Below are 18,014 nucleotides of genomic sequence, written 5' to 3'. Positions count from 1 at the left end.
TAACTGTAAGCTCCTGTTTTTGAAAACCTTAGCACGTAAGTAGTGGGAATATAAGTATCTAGAATATTGTTAACAACATTGGAACTTGGCCAGGACACAAGGTTTAACACCTCAACATTTATAAAAATGCCAGTGGCTCATTATGACCAGTCTTCTAGATCTCCAAAGGCACTTTTGCCTCCAAGACCTTGCTGAGGGCACTGGTCTAGTCTGCTTCCTACTGACTTACCAAAATGATTTCCTGCAGCAACTTGTAATAAGCAAGCCTGATTCTGCTTAGCTTGTGAGCTCAGATGAGATGAAAACCCATTGGCTCCAGGCAGAGGTTTAATTAAGTTTACTCCTAGTGTAATTTCATACACAGCTCTATGCGAGCTTTCATAACTGTATAAAAGGGGGCTTCCCCTTAAAAACTGTAATTATAGTTCTTACCATGTTCTACCTAAGGCCTAAGTAGTTAATACCACCGTTACTGTGCAAGTTTCAGAATGAAAAAGTAATACAGTACCCTGTCATTACCAGTTATTCCGCTGCAACACAATTCAAAAAATGCAGTTAGATTAGCTTAAAGTTGAAGTGCACCAAAAAGCCCTGAATTTGGTGGAAGACACACAAACCTATGGTCCTGTTCAACCTCGTAAATGCTAGAAATACTGTATTACAAACATACCAGCCGTGGGCGCATATCAATCAGACAGACGACCAGAACGAATTTCAGATCATTTGAAACAGACAACAAATAATTTTTCCCCTTACTTGATTAACATTCCTTGATTTGGCAGCAACTCCAGATGAATCTTCCCTCCTTCTTGTGTTCTTAAATAGGCAAATTCCTCCAACATATCAATATCTGTAGAAAAGGTTCAGGACTTGATAGGGAGAAAAAGTGATAAAACACAGATCTTCATAAAGCAATCTCACCAAAAAAAAAAAAAAAATTGAAGATTGAACCAACACTATACCTGCTGAAAGACCAGCCAGAGATAAAACAACGTTATCTGTAACACACAGTTCTTTGATATACAAACAAAACATTGGTAGTTTAACATAGTGGTTCTCAACCTTTAGACTACTGTACCCCTTTCAGGAGTCTGATTTGTCTTGAGTACCCCCAAGTTACACCTCACTTAACTACTTGTTTACAAAATCAGACATAAAAAATACAAAAGTGACATTGCACACTATTCCTGAAAAACTGCTTACTTCCTCATTTTTACCATATAATTATAAAATAAATCAATTGGAATATAAATATTGTACTTACATTTCAGTGTATAGTATGTAGAGCAGTATAAACAAGTCATTGTGTGAAATTTGAGTTTGTACTGACATCGCTAGTGCTTTTTATGTTGCCTGTTGTAAACCTAGGCAAATATAAATGAGTTGATGTATCCCCTGGAAGACCTCTGCGTACCCTCAGGGATATGCATACCCTTATGGAGAACCACTGGTTTAACACACTTAACCATGTTACTAAAGGCACTGAAATATTTTGCAGCTATTTTTCAGGTATACTGCACCCACACAAGTCAGGATCACCACATCTGTGCAACGTGGCATCAAAGTAAATGTAGTCAGGCTAGGATTGAGGAGGAAGTGACACTACATTGTACTGGTGCATACTAGCCCTTTTACAACCATTGTCTTAGCTTTTCCCCCTTCACCTCATTCTCTGTTTTTTTGTCTCTCTTCTTCGTATTTACCTTTTCTTCCTTCTCAATCCTTATGTTCTAATTCAGTGGTTTTCAAGCTTTTATTTGTGGACTCCTAAAAAATTTCAAATGGAGGTCATGACCCATTTAGAAACTTTAGACAGTCTGCTGATCCCCAGAGGCTGAAAACCACTGCCCTAATTTGCTCCCCACATCTCCCGCAGTTGCTGCACACAAGAACAGAATTTTAGTGAGGGGTTGTAGTAAACGTCTGTCTCAAATCTGGACTTAGAGTTCTATCTGAGTGTTTACTGTGAACCTCCCCCAAGCTTATACCCAGCTTGGATCTTATTTCGCTGCCACCAGATAGTATTGAGGCTACTATCAACCTGGGTTCCCCAAATTCCTTGGGGGGGACCCCCCTCTCTGGCCTCCCCAACTTTCCCTGGGAGGACCCCCAAGACCCAGACCCCTGGGTCTCCCTATCTCATCCCCCAGCTCCCTCCCCTTTTCCCTGGGTGAGCCTGGGCGATGCTTCATGTTAACTCCTGAATGCAAAAACAATGAGAGCTATTTACCTCCCCCGAGACAAACGCCGTGCGAACAACGGAGCATCAAGAGGCGGACAACGCGAGCCGAAGCAGCAACTCCTGCCCGCCAGCGTCTAGGCATTCAAAGCTAGTCCCAGCAACACACCAGGAGATTCACCCCTCCTCCTTCTCGTAGCAGGTAACTAGAGAAAACTCAAACACAAGAGAACAGAGTTGATTCTCTCTTTCTTTCCCCGGAGCCTGTTCCTGCCTGGGAACAACAGGAAAAGTCAACACAGAATGTAATGCTTCCTCCCCTCTCTGTCTTCCGTGAGGGAGACAGATACCTGGTACAGAAATTCTATCCTTGCCTCACACTAGGAAAAGGAACTCCACAAGTTTTAAAAAGAAATTTTATATAAAAGAAGAAAATACAAAACAATAATACTGCATTAAGAGATCATACAGGCTCTTGTTATAGAAAAATATGAATAAACAGTTGATTTAAAAGATAGCCCATTTAAACCAGTCAGCACAGTACAAACACATGTAAATACAAATCAAGCACCTCACAAGCTGATTACTTTGTTTCCTTTTGTACTCAGATGTTTAGGAAGATTTGAAAGAAGATGGAGTTAGAGGAAAGCTTGTTTACTCACAGCAGAGAAACAAAAAGACCCAGAGTACACAATTCCCGCCCCTGACTTTTAAAAAATCCAGTTCTCTGATTGGTCCTCTGGTCAGGTGTTTGGTTCCCTTTGTTCACCCTTTACAGGTAAAAGAAAATTAACCCTTACCTATCTACTTATGACAGGGGTCCACAACTGCAGTTAGACCCACCTCGTTTAATAATTACTGCAATTAGATACCAGTCTAGTTATACACTTAGTTGACCATATATGCATTTGACATTTGTGTGCATAAATAAGACATATTTTCTATGAACATGCATGCATACACCTAATTCTGAAAACATGACCCACCCTCTGCGAACAGCTGCAAAAGTGAAAGGGACACGATTTTGGATCTCTGAAGCCTGGATACCACATACTTTTCACTTTGGTGCTCCCACCCAGAAGCACAGCTGAAAAACTCCAGCATAATGGCCCAGCGCAACTCTCGATTGTAATGGAAGTGCTGAGAGACTTATTTGTCATAGTACAAGCAACTGCCATTTTATAAAACTGAGGCGTGACAGCAATGTAGGGATAGATATTTTCCAGGTACCAGCAGCAATCACACATCCATTTTATAGTCAATTCTACTCTGATTTACACTTCATGCATTCCCATAGATTACAAAAGGTTTGTATGGCGCATAATTAAATGCAGAATTTGGTCTCTTGGAAAAGCAGATAAATATTTTCATAAGTGACTTTCCTACAACCCAATGGAAGGTTTTAGACAACAAAGAGGACTCTGAATTGTTTTTTGCTGCACTGACAGTTTTTTAATAGGAAAAAGGATACTTGTAACATAGTTGAAAAAATTCTCATACTGGAAGTTTCCCTGCTGACAGATTTTGTTGATAGCTTTCAGGAACAAGTTCTCCCCCCTTGGCCATTCATGCTGAAGCAAAACGATCACGTGACCCAAAGCCATATCATCCCTGTTATCTGTGAAAGCTCTCAGCTATAAAAAACAAAAACAAAAAGATTCACACTGTATGAATCAGAAACATCACAACAGATTACTACACCTAGTGTCCTAACAGTGGTGGCAGAGACTACGCACTTATTAATAGCTGCTGAAGTAAGGCAAGATAGTGGGATGAGTGAGAGGGCCGCTAGTTGTTGTTGAGGGTTGCTAACATAGGGAAATGGGGAATTCAGCCTCTCTTCCTAAGTTAGTCACTTCTGCCCATGCCAAATTGGGAGAGGGAAAGAGGATATTCGTTCCCTTCCAATACAAAGTGCACAAACTGTCCCCTGGTACTAAAACCACACGTCATGTTTTCCTGGATACAAAAAGCCCCACCCAGCTGCCAAAACCTGTATCCATTCTGACTGCCAAATAAGTAGCACAAAAGATAGTGTTACCAAGGCCCTGTACTAGATGTGAACAAGGAGGGAACAGTGCCACATCATTTCAGGAACAGTGCAGCATAATTTAGATCTAAAATGTGCATAGAATATAGAGCTTTGACAATAACTTACCTTAAAACAAGCCAACAATAAATGGAGGCAATATGGCATAATAGCTTTACTGGTACATGGCCAAAGTTTTAGATCAGAACCTGTAATAGAGACATTATATTACATAATCATGCACATCACATAACCCTATCATTTTGATTAAAAAGAATGGGAAACAGGAGGCACAAACCTGCAATTACCTAATCCCATGCCTCAGTCAGAATGATTAAAATGTAAAATATTTAAAAGCCCATCTTCTTTTCTTCTTTCTTGTGCTACGATTGTGTATTCTGCTAACAGTAAAGTGATGTGGATGAGAAGGCATTTACAAGAGACAAAGAAGGATAAGGAATAACCATCTCTTTCCACAGTAATAATGCACAGTTTGTTTTCTTTAGGATATAGACAAGTGTGTCCTAAAACTAAGCTGGGTGAAATGCTTAGAGTATTTTGTAATCAGGTTTGTCCTGGCGATACTGGCTCAGGGTGAAACCAGTGTTCTCCTGTTGACATCAGAGATTTCATGCTACAATGCAACATAAGGAAAACTCTGAAACCTAGTGCACATATAAGTGTCTGAAACTGACATACAATATATATATTGTAACATTTTCCAGAGCAGAGTGTGTAAGGATTTTACTACAATCTATGTCACTGAGAATCTCAATTCCTCCCCTACCCAAGGTATCTCTAGACAGCTGTTCGGAAGTGAAACCTAAAAAATCCCCATACCTTTCCTGAATTTAGACTTCACTTTAGGCGGCTCCTCTTGTGTTTTACCCCCTTCTTGTATGGGAAGTACCATGTAGCACACGAGATCAAGTACTTTTTCACATGTCAACTACAAGAGAAAATATAAAAGATGAATAATCCCGAGATTCTAAATTTAAAATGAAATCCAGATTAATCAGTAACAGAACAATGAATTCGAACTCTTGCAGTAGGCAGCAGAAATGGGAACAGAAAAGATCATTATAGATTATAAATTCTATCAGATAGAGGACTAGTGGGCAAGGTAATCTAATTTGTCTGGACACAGGGAAAAAGATGTACTATGAATTGATGAAATTACCCCCTTTAACAGTGGATGCTTAGTTCTTTCACGGTGTTTTTTATTTCAACAGTGCAAGAATAGTCCATTGGTAATTTTAGAGTTCAAGTTGTTTTCACTGTTTCTGGACGTTTTTAATAAAAATAAGGCTTCTTCCCATCCTTGTTTAGAGAAATTATTCCCCAAAAGTCAAAACTGCAATCTGATAGCGCTGCAGAAATGCTGTAAGCCCTACTCCTAATTTATTAAGAAATAAAAGTGTACAAGAAGGAGATATAATCAGATAAATCAATTTTCAAAAAACCTAAGGATTTCTAATGAAAAAGTAATCTGTAGGGGAGGAAATATGGGCCAGTGGAGAGAGCGGAGGATGGGACTCAGGTGACCTGGATTTTATCCACCGCTTCACCACTGAAATGCCATGTAACCTTGGGCAAGTCACTCCTGAGAGCTCTCCTGCCAACAAAAAACATCCACCCACCACGAGCAGCAGTTGGACGACAAAGTGCCAGTGTAGAAAAAGCCTAAGTTTCTGGGACATGGAATAATACCGCATTTGTACCCCACATAGTGCCCTGGGCCCCATATTGACTGTGACCTCTATGCACTACCGTAGTGGTAATAATAAGGTATAAAAGACATAGTCCAAAGCTGAATTGCATTAAGAGGTCACGCCAGATAATACGATTCTCCAAGTCTGCTGAGTTGTCAGGTGGCAACTCTTTTCTATGAACATATTCCAAACAGTAAGATTATGTTTCCAGTAACCCCTTCACCACTACCCAGACATTCCCCCCGCCCCAGCATACCCTTGATCACCTCCATGTGATCAGCGCTAAAAACTAAGGTGAAGCATGTATGTCAACAATAAAAGTACGAATCCTGAGACAAAGGCTGAAATTATCAAACGTACTGTTAAAAAAGGAAGGTAGTTCAAAATTAAGGTTAATCTAACAAATAATTCAAACTCAAATTCACAGCTACCAAACAGAACACATTTCACATGATACATATTTGGCAGCTCTGTCATGCATTCAGGGGGCGTGGGCAGAGATGCAGTGCCCTCCTGGCGTCAGGTGGCATGTCTGATCTCCTGCTGGAAACAGGCTAGCTTGCAGCCCCCAGGGAGGACTGGCAGATGGAGGGGAAGGCCTGGAGAAGCGAGGCCGGTATGCTGTACTTACTCTGTATTCTGCAAGGGCAAAGTGGCAAGTAGCTAACTGGATAAGTGCTCTCTGATTCTCTAGGAGTGATCCTTGTCCTGTGATCTGCTGCTGAGAATGAGATCCCTGAAGAGCTGCTAAGTGATGTAGGCTGGTAACTGCCTTTTTATACTGACCCTTTTAAAAAAGAATTAAAAAGAACATTAGAACTCCTCACACACAATTCATAAAGAAATAAAGGAGATAATCCTACCTTAGAAAGTCTCCAAAGCCAAGGTTAGCCAAGTAGTGAAGATTTCACAGTGTCATGCTAATTAAGCTATGACACAGTAAGAGAGGGGTTTGAATGGCACATGCGTGAGCTTGTGACAAGGGAAGATACAGGCCTAATTTTGAAAAATAAAAAAAAAAACAATTATTCTCTTTATTTGTATTTAAATTGGATTTTTAATTAGATTTGTTTCAAATTAAAATTTGTATTTACAAACATGGTCTCAAGGGCTAACTTATCATTTATTTTGGAGCCATTTAAGTCCACTGAAAAAATCTGTTCACTATATTGGAATGGATCTGCAAGAGTCAAGCACTAAATGTGTCTGCAGTTTTCATGGTATATATTGCCCAAAACTGATTAAGCTACATTGCTATTTATTTATTGGTAAAATAATTCTAGATGATCAAAGAAAACCTTGCTTGTCTCTTTCTCTCCCTATCTTCTTGCATACACAGTTTTTGTACCTGCTTGATTGGAAGATTCTCTCTTAATTGCCAATTAAACATACAACTGTCTGTAGGAGACAGGACAGATTTTAAGTTATTTAAAAATTCAAAACAGCTTTTTTTATGGCATACTGCCTGAAGAACAGAATGCATTACCAAACAAACCCTATACTATAAAAGAGTGGGCCAGACTCCAGGCTTATCTTCACTACCGGGGTAAGTTGATCTAAGTTATACTACTCGAGCTGCGTGAATAACCGTCAGCTTCCCTTACTGTTCTCGGAGAGCTGGAGTACGGGGTCCCCCAGAGAGCACTCTGCCGTCGATTTAGTGTGTCTTCACTAGAGCCACTAAATCGACCCCTGCTGTATTGATTGCTGCAGTGCTGTAGCAGAGACCAGGTCTCCTTGTTTTAAATCCAAAAAGGGATTCAATCTTCATTTTTATACACAAATTATATTTATATCTAAATTGCAGTTTTTAAGCTCTCAAATCCAGCAGGTACCCCAATATTTTAATCATTTAGTCCCCATTCACACCTACGTTGAGGTGACCAGGAGACCAAGTCGTCAGAGCTGCTGGGAATATTTATGCAACAAGACCCAAAGGGCTATTTCTAGGCAGGTATTCATGGACTCCAGTCTGGAAGAATTCCAGGCTAGGACTAAGAGGGCCCACAAGTGCCCTCAGTGCATCTCACCTTTCAAGACTGAAACACACTGTCTGACCACATGGCTGTGTCTGATGGTATCTAGATTTGGCACATTAACCTTTATTCAGCAGTTAAGAAAGATGGTAGCTTGTGCGCCTAACAAAATGAGGCTTCCTCAGTGGATTTGACCATTTCCAGAACAGTAACTCCTGTGCAAGACCTGGGGAAACTCCCAGTTCCTAGCATATAGGAGCATCATCTGGGGCCACAAACTCTGAATTTATCCACAATCAGTGTGTGTCTACAGGGATGGGGGGAGGGAAAGGTGGGTAGACTCTCTGAAATCCTCTAAGCCAAAGCTACAACCTGTCACTTGGTAAGAGATATTGGAGACTTGGGATTAGGGCCATAAGTTCTGGGCAAATCCTGACTCTGCCAATGGTAGGAAACAACAAGCCATCAATAAGTCATGCTTGGATAGAGCAAGAAACATTTCTGTTTAGAGAAGACGAATTATTAAAAACCTCCCAATTAAAAAAAAAAAATAGTGAGAAGAGAGTAAAAACCAAAACTCAAAGGGAAAACTAGCTATAAAGCTCTCACACAGAGTAGTTTTCACCTACGGAGACATGCTGATTACCACAGCACCTGAATATGGGAAATGAGAGGGAGAACTAGACTGCTCCGCAGACTGACCCTCTAAGGCATTATTACACATTGTACTCACTTCCTGATGATAATTTAGAAGACAGACAGACAGCCTGACCTGGGTGCACTGGACATTCTGACTTTATACAAGCACATTTCACATTCTAGGTAACCCCAAACACTTTACAAGGCATATCACTAACACTCTGATGGCAGTCCTTGTGCCTGCCATGCTAACTCACCGTGTCCTGGGCATTAGAATGTCAGCCAAGATATAAGGGAGCTAGCTTGTAAACTATGAGGAATGAATCACAGGACCTTTACCTTCTGTGGGGACAGCCACCCAGCAGCGGCAGTCTTGCAGGGCCCGTATGAAGCATTACCAACGACACCACGCCAAAAGCTAAACTAATGTATTTCAAGATGTTTACCTTGCCCAAAGGCTTATGGATAAGATTTTAAGGGAATCTCACTCTTAACAAGCCTCCAGCACATTGTAAAACTTTGCAGTGAGATGGAGGTAGGTAATACTCAGTCCTGCCACGTCTCCAGGGGATTGGACTAGATGACCTCTTGAGGTCCCTTCCAGTCCTACAGTTCTATAAGTAGTACAGTACCAAGCAAGGAGTCAGCTCTCTTATCTATGTGCCCTTCCAAGCAGAGGACTCAGCTGCATTTTTTAGCAAACCTCAGTTAAGTTTAACCTCATCACTCAAGGCCCACTCTAAGCAGCCTTAAGGAAAACTCGGGTACAGGGAAAGACAAGAACTACTTTGTCAGGGTGCTCTTAATCTCTTTTTAAAAAAATATTGTAATTTTCCATTTAAAATAGCAGGAATGACCAAAGCATGTGAAACTACTAGGTGACTTTTGTTAGATGCTTATTTATATTGCGATTGCAAAGAGAAAATTTAAAAATTGCTCCAAGAAAACCATTCCTAACAGCAAGAGAGCAGCAAAATGCACTGTATCACTAAGGCCTAGTCTACACTTAAAACTTACACTGGCATACCTATGTTGGTTAGGAGTGTGATTTTTTCTTTTTTTTTTAAAGTAATGTAGCTATGCCCGAATAAGTCAAGGAATAGATGCACTTATACTGATATAGAAGTGTTATTGCCAGTATAGCTTATGTATCTTGGGAAACTGGTGTAAGCTATGCAGAAGTGTTTTTATGCCAGTATAAACTGCATCTACACTAGAAGAGTTTGCTGGTATAATTATACCGCTATAGGTATGTTAGCAAAAAATTTTGCTAAGGCCTCAGTCAACCAAAAATCAGATAAGTAAGGGAAAACACGATAGGTTGGTTTGAAACATTTTGAAATTCTGCATTCAAAATACAAGTAAATTAAGAAAATTGTGGGAGATATGGCTATTATTTTTACAATTATTATGTGTTCCTGTTTATTTTATCATTGTTACGCTGTTGGCTAGATGATTCAAAGGTTCTTTCCTGCAGGTGTTCCCCTCAGATCCCTCCCCGGGAAGGCAGGCAATGGCTTTCGAAAACCCAACCACCAATACTTAACTGACAAAATAGGTGTTAATGCCCCTGAAGTTTTGTCTTTGGCCAACCTGGACACAACAGCTGAGTTGGGACGGAGGGGCTTCAGATGGGGAACATGGAACAAAGCACTGTTAAGTAGATAAACACCTGAGGCCCTGAGTTCAAGGGTGGGGCAGTGTCAGCAGGGAAGCAGATAAAACCCCAGTCCCCGGAGGAAGAGATACCTGAGATGCAAGGGCCTTCAAGTGTAGCACAGCAAATACAGCACTGGACTAAGACTCACAAGACCTGGGTTCTATTCCCTGCTCTACTACTAGTCTGCTGGGTAACCTTGGGCATGTCACATCACCCTTTTGGGCCTCAGTTTCCCCGGCTGAAAAGGGAGGATAATGATATTGACCTCCACAAAGTTCTTTGGAATCTACTAATGAAAGGTGCTTTATAAGATGTAAGTATTTTTATTTATTATTAGGAGGTCAGATATATGCATGTAAGCCTTTTGTTGCTCTAACCCAGTGGTCCCCAATGTGGTGTCTGCGGGCGCCATGGTGCCCCCTGGGGCATCTATGTGTGCCCACCTACTGGCCGCCGGACAAGCAGCCGCTGAAATGCCGCCAAGAAGCAGCAACGTCAAGAAGTGGTGCCGCTGAAATGCCGCTGCTTCTTGGCAGCAACGCCTCTTGATGACGCTGCTTCTCGGTGGCATTTTGGCAGCAATGCTTCTTGGCGTTGCCGCTTCTCAGCAGCATTTAGGCGGCTGCTTGTCCAGTGGCCACACTCCTCGGCAGCTAGTCGTCCAGCACTCACCACACAGAAAGGTTGGGGACCACTGCTTTAACCCTTTTTTACTCTGATTGCTATGTCCTATGGATAAAGAAAGATTTTTGGGGGAGGAAAGGGGAGAAGGTGGTGCTCAGAGTGACTGCATTTATCTACTGTTCACAGCTTCCCAAAGGAAGTCTCTTGCATGTGCCAAACCCAGCTGGGCCTGCTAAGGAAACAGTTGATAGACAGGGGTGCTTGTAGGCCAGGGACCTGCTCTGTGGGTAGGAGAATTGAGGGATTCCATCTTGAGACGAGTGAAGAAACAGGGCTTGCTACCTAAAAGGGTGCACTAGAGAGAAATGTAAGAGGGATCAGAGATGCAGCTAGCCTTGAAACAAATCCATTAGGTCAAAAGGCTATGTAAAAGTCTAAGTCTCATTCTTTCATTTACCTGGTAAATGATCATATCTGTGAGGAAGATTCGTAACCAAAGCCAGGTATCTGTCTTCCATGACAAGCAAATTCTTGTGAATTCTGTGTGAACAATCAGAAAGTAGTCTTAAGAGTGGGAGGGAAAGCATTACAAAACTTTTGTTTAAAAGGCATCTAATAATAAAACTGAAAAATAGTAAGACTGAACAAAAACATTTTCAACATAGGACAATTTCTAATCCACCATGTTTCTATTTATCATGCTGTTCTTCAGGTCCAAAGTATTCAACATACCTAAATACAGCTAACTGGTACTATTTGTATGAAGTATTTTTTCAAACAACAAAATATAAGACATAAATAAAAAACATTATAATCAGAAAAGAAAAGACCCAGTAACTATCTTCAAAGAAACAAATTGCTGGGGAAATTATCCGTTACATGTAAATCTTCAGGAAGTTACTAGCAACACCCCCACACTTAAGGTTTTGGTATCCATTCGGTACTATGTTCTCTCATTTCTCTCTCTTTTCAATTACCACCTATGTGCTACCTTAGTAAAAAGCTGCTTTCAGGGAAAGGCACGTGAATGAATACAGAAGTATGGAGGAACTATAAAAAAAAAAAAAAAAAAAAAAAAAAGACAAATAAACCAAATTCCAAGATAATTGATAAGGCTTCTTATCTAAATTCCCAATCTCAAACCATCCAAGCTTCCAAAATAGAGGGTAATTTCAGAAATACCTGAACTGTATTTTAACAGTCAAACAATTCTCCTCTACCAAGGAAGCATAAACGCCTGCAATCATCCTTACCTTTATCGAGTGATTCCAGAGAATAGAGAAGCTCCCAGCTCTCTCTTGCCAGTTTAAAGCTCTCTAGTACTTCAACAGAGTTTGCAAGGTCTGTCTTATTTATTGTGATGTGACGACTTCTCCCCTTCCCAGAAGGGTCTTCATCATCCGAACTCTGCTTAAGGATCAGTATAGACAAAACATTTCGCTCTCTTTAATTAAATGTTTTTCAAAAGAATTTTATGGAACTTCTGCAATGTTGCGTATAAGCTTCAAAGCAAACAATCCCAGTGCAAATATCTTCATAGTAGACTTTTCACTATTTCTATGCTTAGCATTAATTATATTAAATATTACTAATTCCTTTAGCAAAAAGAAATGAAAAATAGTGGGAAAAACTGATATTTTACTCTAAAAATAAGCTATTGAGATCCTGAGTGCCACATCATCATACATAGCATCTCTAAAGAGTTCGCTCTGTTACACATTGGTCAAATTGTGGTATTGTTACTCAGATTGCACTAGAATAAGTTATTACTGAAGTAAGAGCTAAACCTTCTCAATCAATCCAAAACCATCACGGCATACTGCAAATCACATGTAATTCTTCTAAAATGTGTACTTTTACCAACAATGTAATTCTATAAAATAGTATTTTTTTCTCCTATGAAACAGACAGAGCAAACACATAACTGTTATTACAGGCCAGCTATTATGCAATGGCACTTTGCCTATGGAATTCCTGCCTGAAAACATAGTACAATCAAATAGATAGGAACTGAGCTGAGATTACTTTCACATCATGATACTGGCATTACAGTACTGCCAGTAAAATTGTTTTGTTCTTGCTGCTTCTAACCAAAAGTCTCTTTCTTTGCATATTTTGGTCATAAACAGAAATTCCTAATGTTCAAAATTCCAAATGCGGTATAAATTTCTATTCGGAATTGAATAGCCTAAAGGAGTTACCATTGTCTTCTCTCTTCCTTCTGCAAGTTTCCTCTTTTTATGTATGTGCTTGCTGCGATCAATATCTGTATCACCATAGACACTGGACACATCCTCAAGGAGAACCAGTGGAACTTGGTTTGGAGCATTTGGCCCTAAATTTAAAAAAATAAAATTAAAACTTGCTTTAAACTGAACTCACTGACCATTTGCCTGCTTCAAATTTTTTCATTCAGGCATGTTGTGCGGAACAATTTGAATGTAATTCAACAAATTGTGTCAATGTTTAATACACCCTGGTAAAGCTACAACTTGCTTTCAAGGGAGCTCTATCTTAGAGGTCACATATCCTCTGCCAGAAGTCATGATGATCTGCTCAAAGCTGTCAGAAAATCTTGGAACCCCCTTCTAAGGGAGCAGTCACAAGATATGTAAGCGTTTTAAGTATTTTGTCTCCAAGCACCATTTACTTTCAACTAAAAGCAATCATTAAATAATGCCAGTCATTTGGTCCATTTGGCCAACAGCCTAAAAGCAACAACCAAAGAAAAATTCCCAAAGAACTCTTTACGGGAAAATGGAGCAAAGCCTTGACAGCCACTGAGGCCTCAAAAGAGGAATGCAGTTGTTTTATCACGAGATTTCCTTAGTACTGTAACTTGCTTATGGGCCTGCTCCTGCTGACTTCAAATGTGTGGGATCAAGCTTTTAGCTGGCTGCCCAAGTCCACTACCCCTTCCCATGACCATACCTCCAAAGAAGTTTAGTTGTGGGTAAAGAATAGGAATGGGAGTCAGATCTGATTTCTACTTCCAACTGTGCCACAAACTTTCTGTTTGATCCTGGGCAAATCACTTAGGGTCTTAGTGCTTAAGTTTAGTCATCTGTAAAACTGAGATAGGGAAGTATTATCTCCATGTGGCATGGTGTGCTGCCAGTATTTTGAAAGGGGATCCCCAAAAGTGTTTTAGTCCTTAATCTACCAAAAAAAACCCCAAACCTGTGTATTAGGGGTTTGCATGCTTGCAGAGAGAAAGATGAAGGAATGGGAAATCTATTTCTGTCATCACATTTAAAATCTGTCTGCCAAGAAAGGAGGCGATGCATCACCAAACATAAGATGAACATCCTGAAAATATATCAGCCAAAGCATTGATTACTGCCAAAGCCCACAGACAGCCTGAGAGCTTATGAGAGACATGTGAATTGCCCCGCTCATCTCATAAACCTCCATCCAACCCCATGTGAAATAGGCAAGAGATGATTAATGGTTGTTCACTGAAGCTCTACATCTCAATAGATGCCACCCCAGTCCATGCACCTGGTAAGAATTCTGATAGATGGAGGTTGCGAGCTGTTGGATCCAGCAGAAGGCATCTTGTGCCTCCCTGCTGAAACATGTAGGCTCTCCCCCTTGTTTCTATAGACAGTTCCTTTCTAAAAAAGGAGGAGAAAAAACCCCAGTGACGCAGATAACACCCATGGCACTGCACTCCACTGACATTTGATGGCACAGTAGAAATCAGCAAGAGATGTCACAAAAATATAATATATTACTGAGCTCAGGAACGGACACAGTAGTACCAGAAAGGATGTGATAGTGAAGCACAGTGCCCAAGGCTTGCATCAAGTTGGGACAGAACGGAGTCCCTTGGGAGTTCCTTCCCCAACTCTTCTCAGATAGGATGTGACTGTAGAAGCATAGGTAACTCATCGGGGCAGCACAAGACGTTCCCCGTTGGATCCAATAGGCTCAGAATCTTCAAACTACAGAGTTCCTGTCAGACCCACCCACAGTAACGCAGACCCAAGAGGTGAAGTCCACTAATACTGGTATTGTCAGTGCAGAATTATCCCCATTTTGCAGATAGGGAAATTGTGGCCTAGTAAGGGTAAGTGACTTGGTCAATGTCACAGGAAACACTATACTAACTAGATCAGACGAATGATTCACCGAGCCCAATATCCTGACACAATTAGTGAATGGTGCCAGGTGCTTCAGAGAAAGGTGTAAATCCCCTTTCATGTAAGTTTCTTCAACAATCTGCCCACGTAGGATCACTCTTCCTAACCCCAACCTGCTAGATTACATCCCATGAATATTAAACAAAGGTTTATATTCCTTATACATTTTTATTCTAGCTAAGTGTAGCTGCAGAGGTTATTTGTGTAAATGTCTAATTTTCTCTTGAACTCTGCTAAACTCTGCTCCAAGGAGGCTCCTCAGGGACTTGTTCTGTGCCTCTGACTGGCTTGGAAGACCCAGGCAGTACCATCTCCTCCACACAAGAAACAGCAGGGCTTGGCCTACTCCTCTCCCCACCGAGAAAAGGTTGTTCCTGAGGATCCTGCTCTAGGTCACTGCTCAATCTCTTACCCCTGACATCAAGGAACTCCTGGGAGGACCCCACTCTGACATACCAAGGTTTCTAAAATGTGTGTGGCAACACTGTATGCAAAGTTATAAGATTCCATGCAGGGCGTGCGTAACACATGTTCCAAACTGAGGTTGGCAAACAGTTCTCTCTCAAACACAGGGATGTATGCTCTGCTTAATTTGCATTTAAACCGTAAACAGAGTCATCAAGAAGGAAGAGAAATAAAGGAAGCTCAAACAGGTGAGAAAAAAAGCAGGGGACATCCTTCTCCACAGACTCTGTGTTTCCTGGTACCCAGCTGGAAATGTTTTTCAAAGTGGAAAATGAAACTATAAAAAGGAGGGGCAAAAACCCTAAGACACTCCCTCTCTCTCCCTGCCCATCGCATTAAAAATGACTTAGGTAAGTTAGATATCTTCAAATCACCAGGGCCTGATGAAATGTGTCCTAGAATACTCAAGGAGCCAACTGAAAAGATCTCTGAGCCATTAGCAATTATCTTTGAAAAGTCATGGAAGACGGGAGACATTCCAGAAGACTGGAAAAAGATAAATACAGTGCCCATCTGTAAAAAGGGAAATAAGGCAACAAGGGAATTACAGACCAGTCAGCTTAACTTCCGTACCCGGAAAGATAATGGAGCAAATCATTAAGCAATCAATTTGCAAACACCTAGAAGGTAACGAGGTGATAAATAACCGCATGGATTTGTCAAGAACAAATCGTGTCAAACCAACCTGATAACTTTCTTTGACAGGGTAAAAAGCCCTGTGGATGGGGGGGAAAGCAGAAGATGTGGTATATCTTGACTTTGTAAGGCTTTTGATACCATCTTGCATGACCATCTCATAAACAAACTAGGGAAATACAACCTAGATGGAGCTACTATAAGGTGAGTGCATCATTGGTTGGAAAATCGTTGGCAGAGAGTAGCTGTCAGTGGTTCACAGTCATGCTGGAAGAGCATAACAAGTGGGGTCCTGCAGGGATCAGTTCTGGGTCTGGTTCTGTTCAATATCTTGATCAATGATTTAGATAATGGCATAGAGAGAGTACACTTAATAAAGTTTGTGGACAATACCAAGCTGGGAGGGGTTGCAAGTGCTTTGGAGAATACGATTAAAATTCAAAATGATCTGGACAAACTGGAGAAATTGTCTGAAGTAAATAGGATGAAATTGAAAAGGAAAAATGCAAAGTACTCCACTTCGGAAGGAACAATCAGCTGCACACATACAAAATGGGAAATGACTGCCTAGGAAGGAGTACTGCGGAAAGGAATCTGGGGGTCAGAGTGGGTCACAAGCTAAATATGAGTCAAGAGTGTAATATTGTTGCAAAAAAATGCAAACATCCTTCTGGAATGTATTAGCAGGAGTGTTGTAAGCAAGTCATGAGAAGTAATTCTTCCGCTCTGCTCAGCGCTGATTAGGCCTCAGCTGGAGTATTGTGTCCAGTTCTGGGCACCACATTTCAAGAAGGATGTGGACAAATTGGAAAAAGAGTCCAGAGAAGAGAAACAAAAATGATTAATGGTCTAGAAAACATGAGCTGTGAGGGAAGATTGAAAAAATTAGGTTTGTTTAGTCTGGAGAAGAGAAGACTGAGAGGGGACATGATAACAGTTTTCAGCTACATAAAAGGTTGTTACAAGGAGAAGGGAGAAAAACTGTTGTTCTTAACCTCTGAGGATAGGAAAAGAAGCAATGGGCTTAAATTGCAACAAGGGTGGTTTAGGTTGCACATGAGGAAAAACTTCCTGTCAGAGTAGGTAAGCACTAGAATAAATTGCCTAGGGAGGCGGTGGAATCTCCATCATTAGAGATTTTTAACAGCAGGTTGGACAGACACCTGTCAGGGATGGTCTAGGTAATACTTATCCCTGCCTTGAGTGCAGGGGACTGGACTAGATGACCTCTTGAGGTCCCTTCCAGTTCTATGATTAATGGCACCTGAAGCGACAAAGGACAGATTCACTGGATTCTGAAAGAAGGGGAACTGGCTTGATTTATATACTATAGCTCACTTTATATAGAGTTGTTAAGAAATTCTAGATTAAGTAATTACATACACAATATAACACAAATAGTTTATAATATCAAGCAATAGTCCATAATGAAAGTCATAAGTGCAATTAGAGACAATTTAAATTGGACTTTCAGCGTTAACATTTCATGACTTATGAATGCCCCGTTTTTCAATATTAATAGACATTAATATATGCAAGGAACCTCTTTGGGATTAAAGAAAACAGGAGGGAATAAACATTGCTAATGGGCTTGTAAAATCCTTCATATGAAGGAAATAGCTTGATAACTCCCAAACACAGCCTTTCAAAACCCACTTAAACCAGAGCATAAACTGTATCCTTCAGCTTTGGGGCCATGTCTAAGAATTTAGATCAATCCAAGCACAAGCAAATTCAAAGCAACCTGATTTTTCTAAGATATTCCAGCTCAGATGTGGGCAAACTATGGCCCACATTCAGCCCGGCCCCGGAGCTCCCAGGCCCTCCTTCACATGGGCTGCGCTCTGGCCCGCCGCTCCAGCTAGGCAGCGTGGGGAGCGCAACTGGCTCTAGCTGGGTGTCGTGGCTGTGAGCTCCTGCTGCTGGTAAGGAGTCGGGAAGTGGGGGGC

At 40.9% G+C, this 18,014-nt stretch overlaps 1 protein-coding gene across 14 annotated transcripts in view; it reads right to left on the bottom strand.

The window, feature by feature from the left end:
* The window catches only part of INTS10 (integrator complex subunit 10), a 50,420-nt gene that overhangs the window by 16,717 nt on the left and 15,689 nt on the right, over positions 1-18,014 (bottom strand). For 7 of the 14 annotated variants that reach the window (XM_075066042.1, XM_075066043.1, XM_075066046.1 and 4 more), the window contains 8 exons: positions 13,023-13,154; positions 12,073-12,240; positions 11,277-11,359; positions 6,552-6,707; positions 5,049-5,157; positions 4,338-4,417; positions 3,651-3,813; positions 757-850 (listed from right to left, as the gene is read on the bottom strand). In XM_075066042.1, the coding sequence (XP_074922143.1) occupies positions 757-850; positions 3,651-3,813; positions 4,338-4,417; positions 5,049-5,157; positions 6,552-6,707; positions 11,277-11,359; positions 12,073-12,240; positions 13,023-13,154 (985 nt within the window). Of the gene's footprint in view, positions 1-756; positions 870-1,466; positions 1,545-3,650; positions 3,814-4,337; positions 4,418-5,048; positions 5,158-6,551; positions 6,708-11,276; positions 11,360-12,072; positions 12,241-13,020; positions 13,155-18,014 lie in introns of those variants that run through there. The other 7 variants (XM_032796589.2, XM_032796580.2, XM_032796584.2 and 4 more) reach the window with 3 other exon arrangements.

The sequence above is a fragment of the Chelonoidis abingdonii genome, chromosome 5 (genome assembly GCF_003597395.2).
Source record: "Chelonoidis abingdonii isolate Lonesome George chromosome 5, CheloAbing_2.0, whole genome shotgun sequence".
In the NCBI taxonomy this organism is placed as follows: Eukaryota; Metazoa; Chordata; order Testudines; family Testudinidae; genus Chelonoidis; species Chelonoidis abingdonii.
This window is presented reverse-complemented; position numbering and strand designations above follow the sequence as displayed.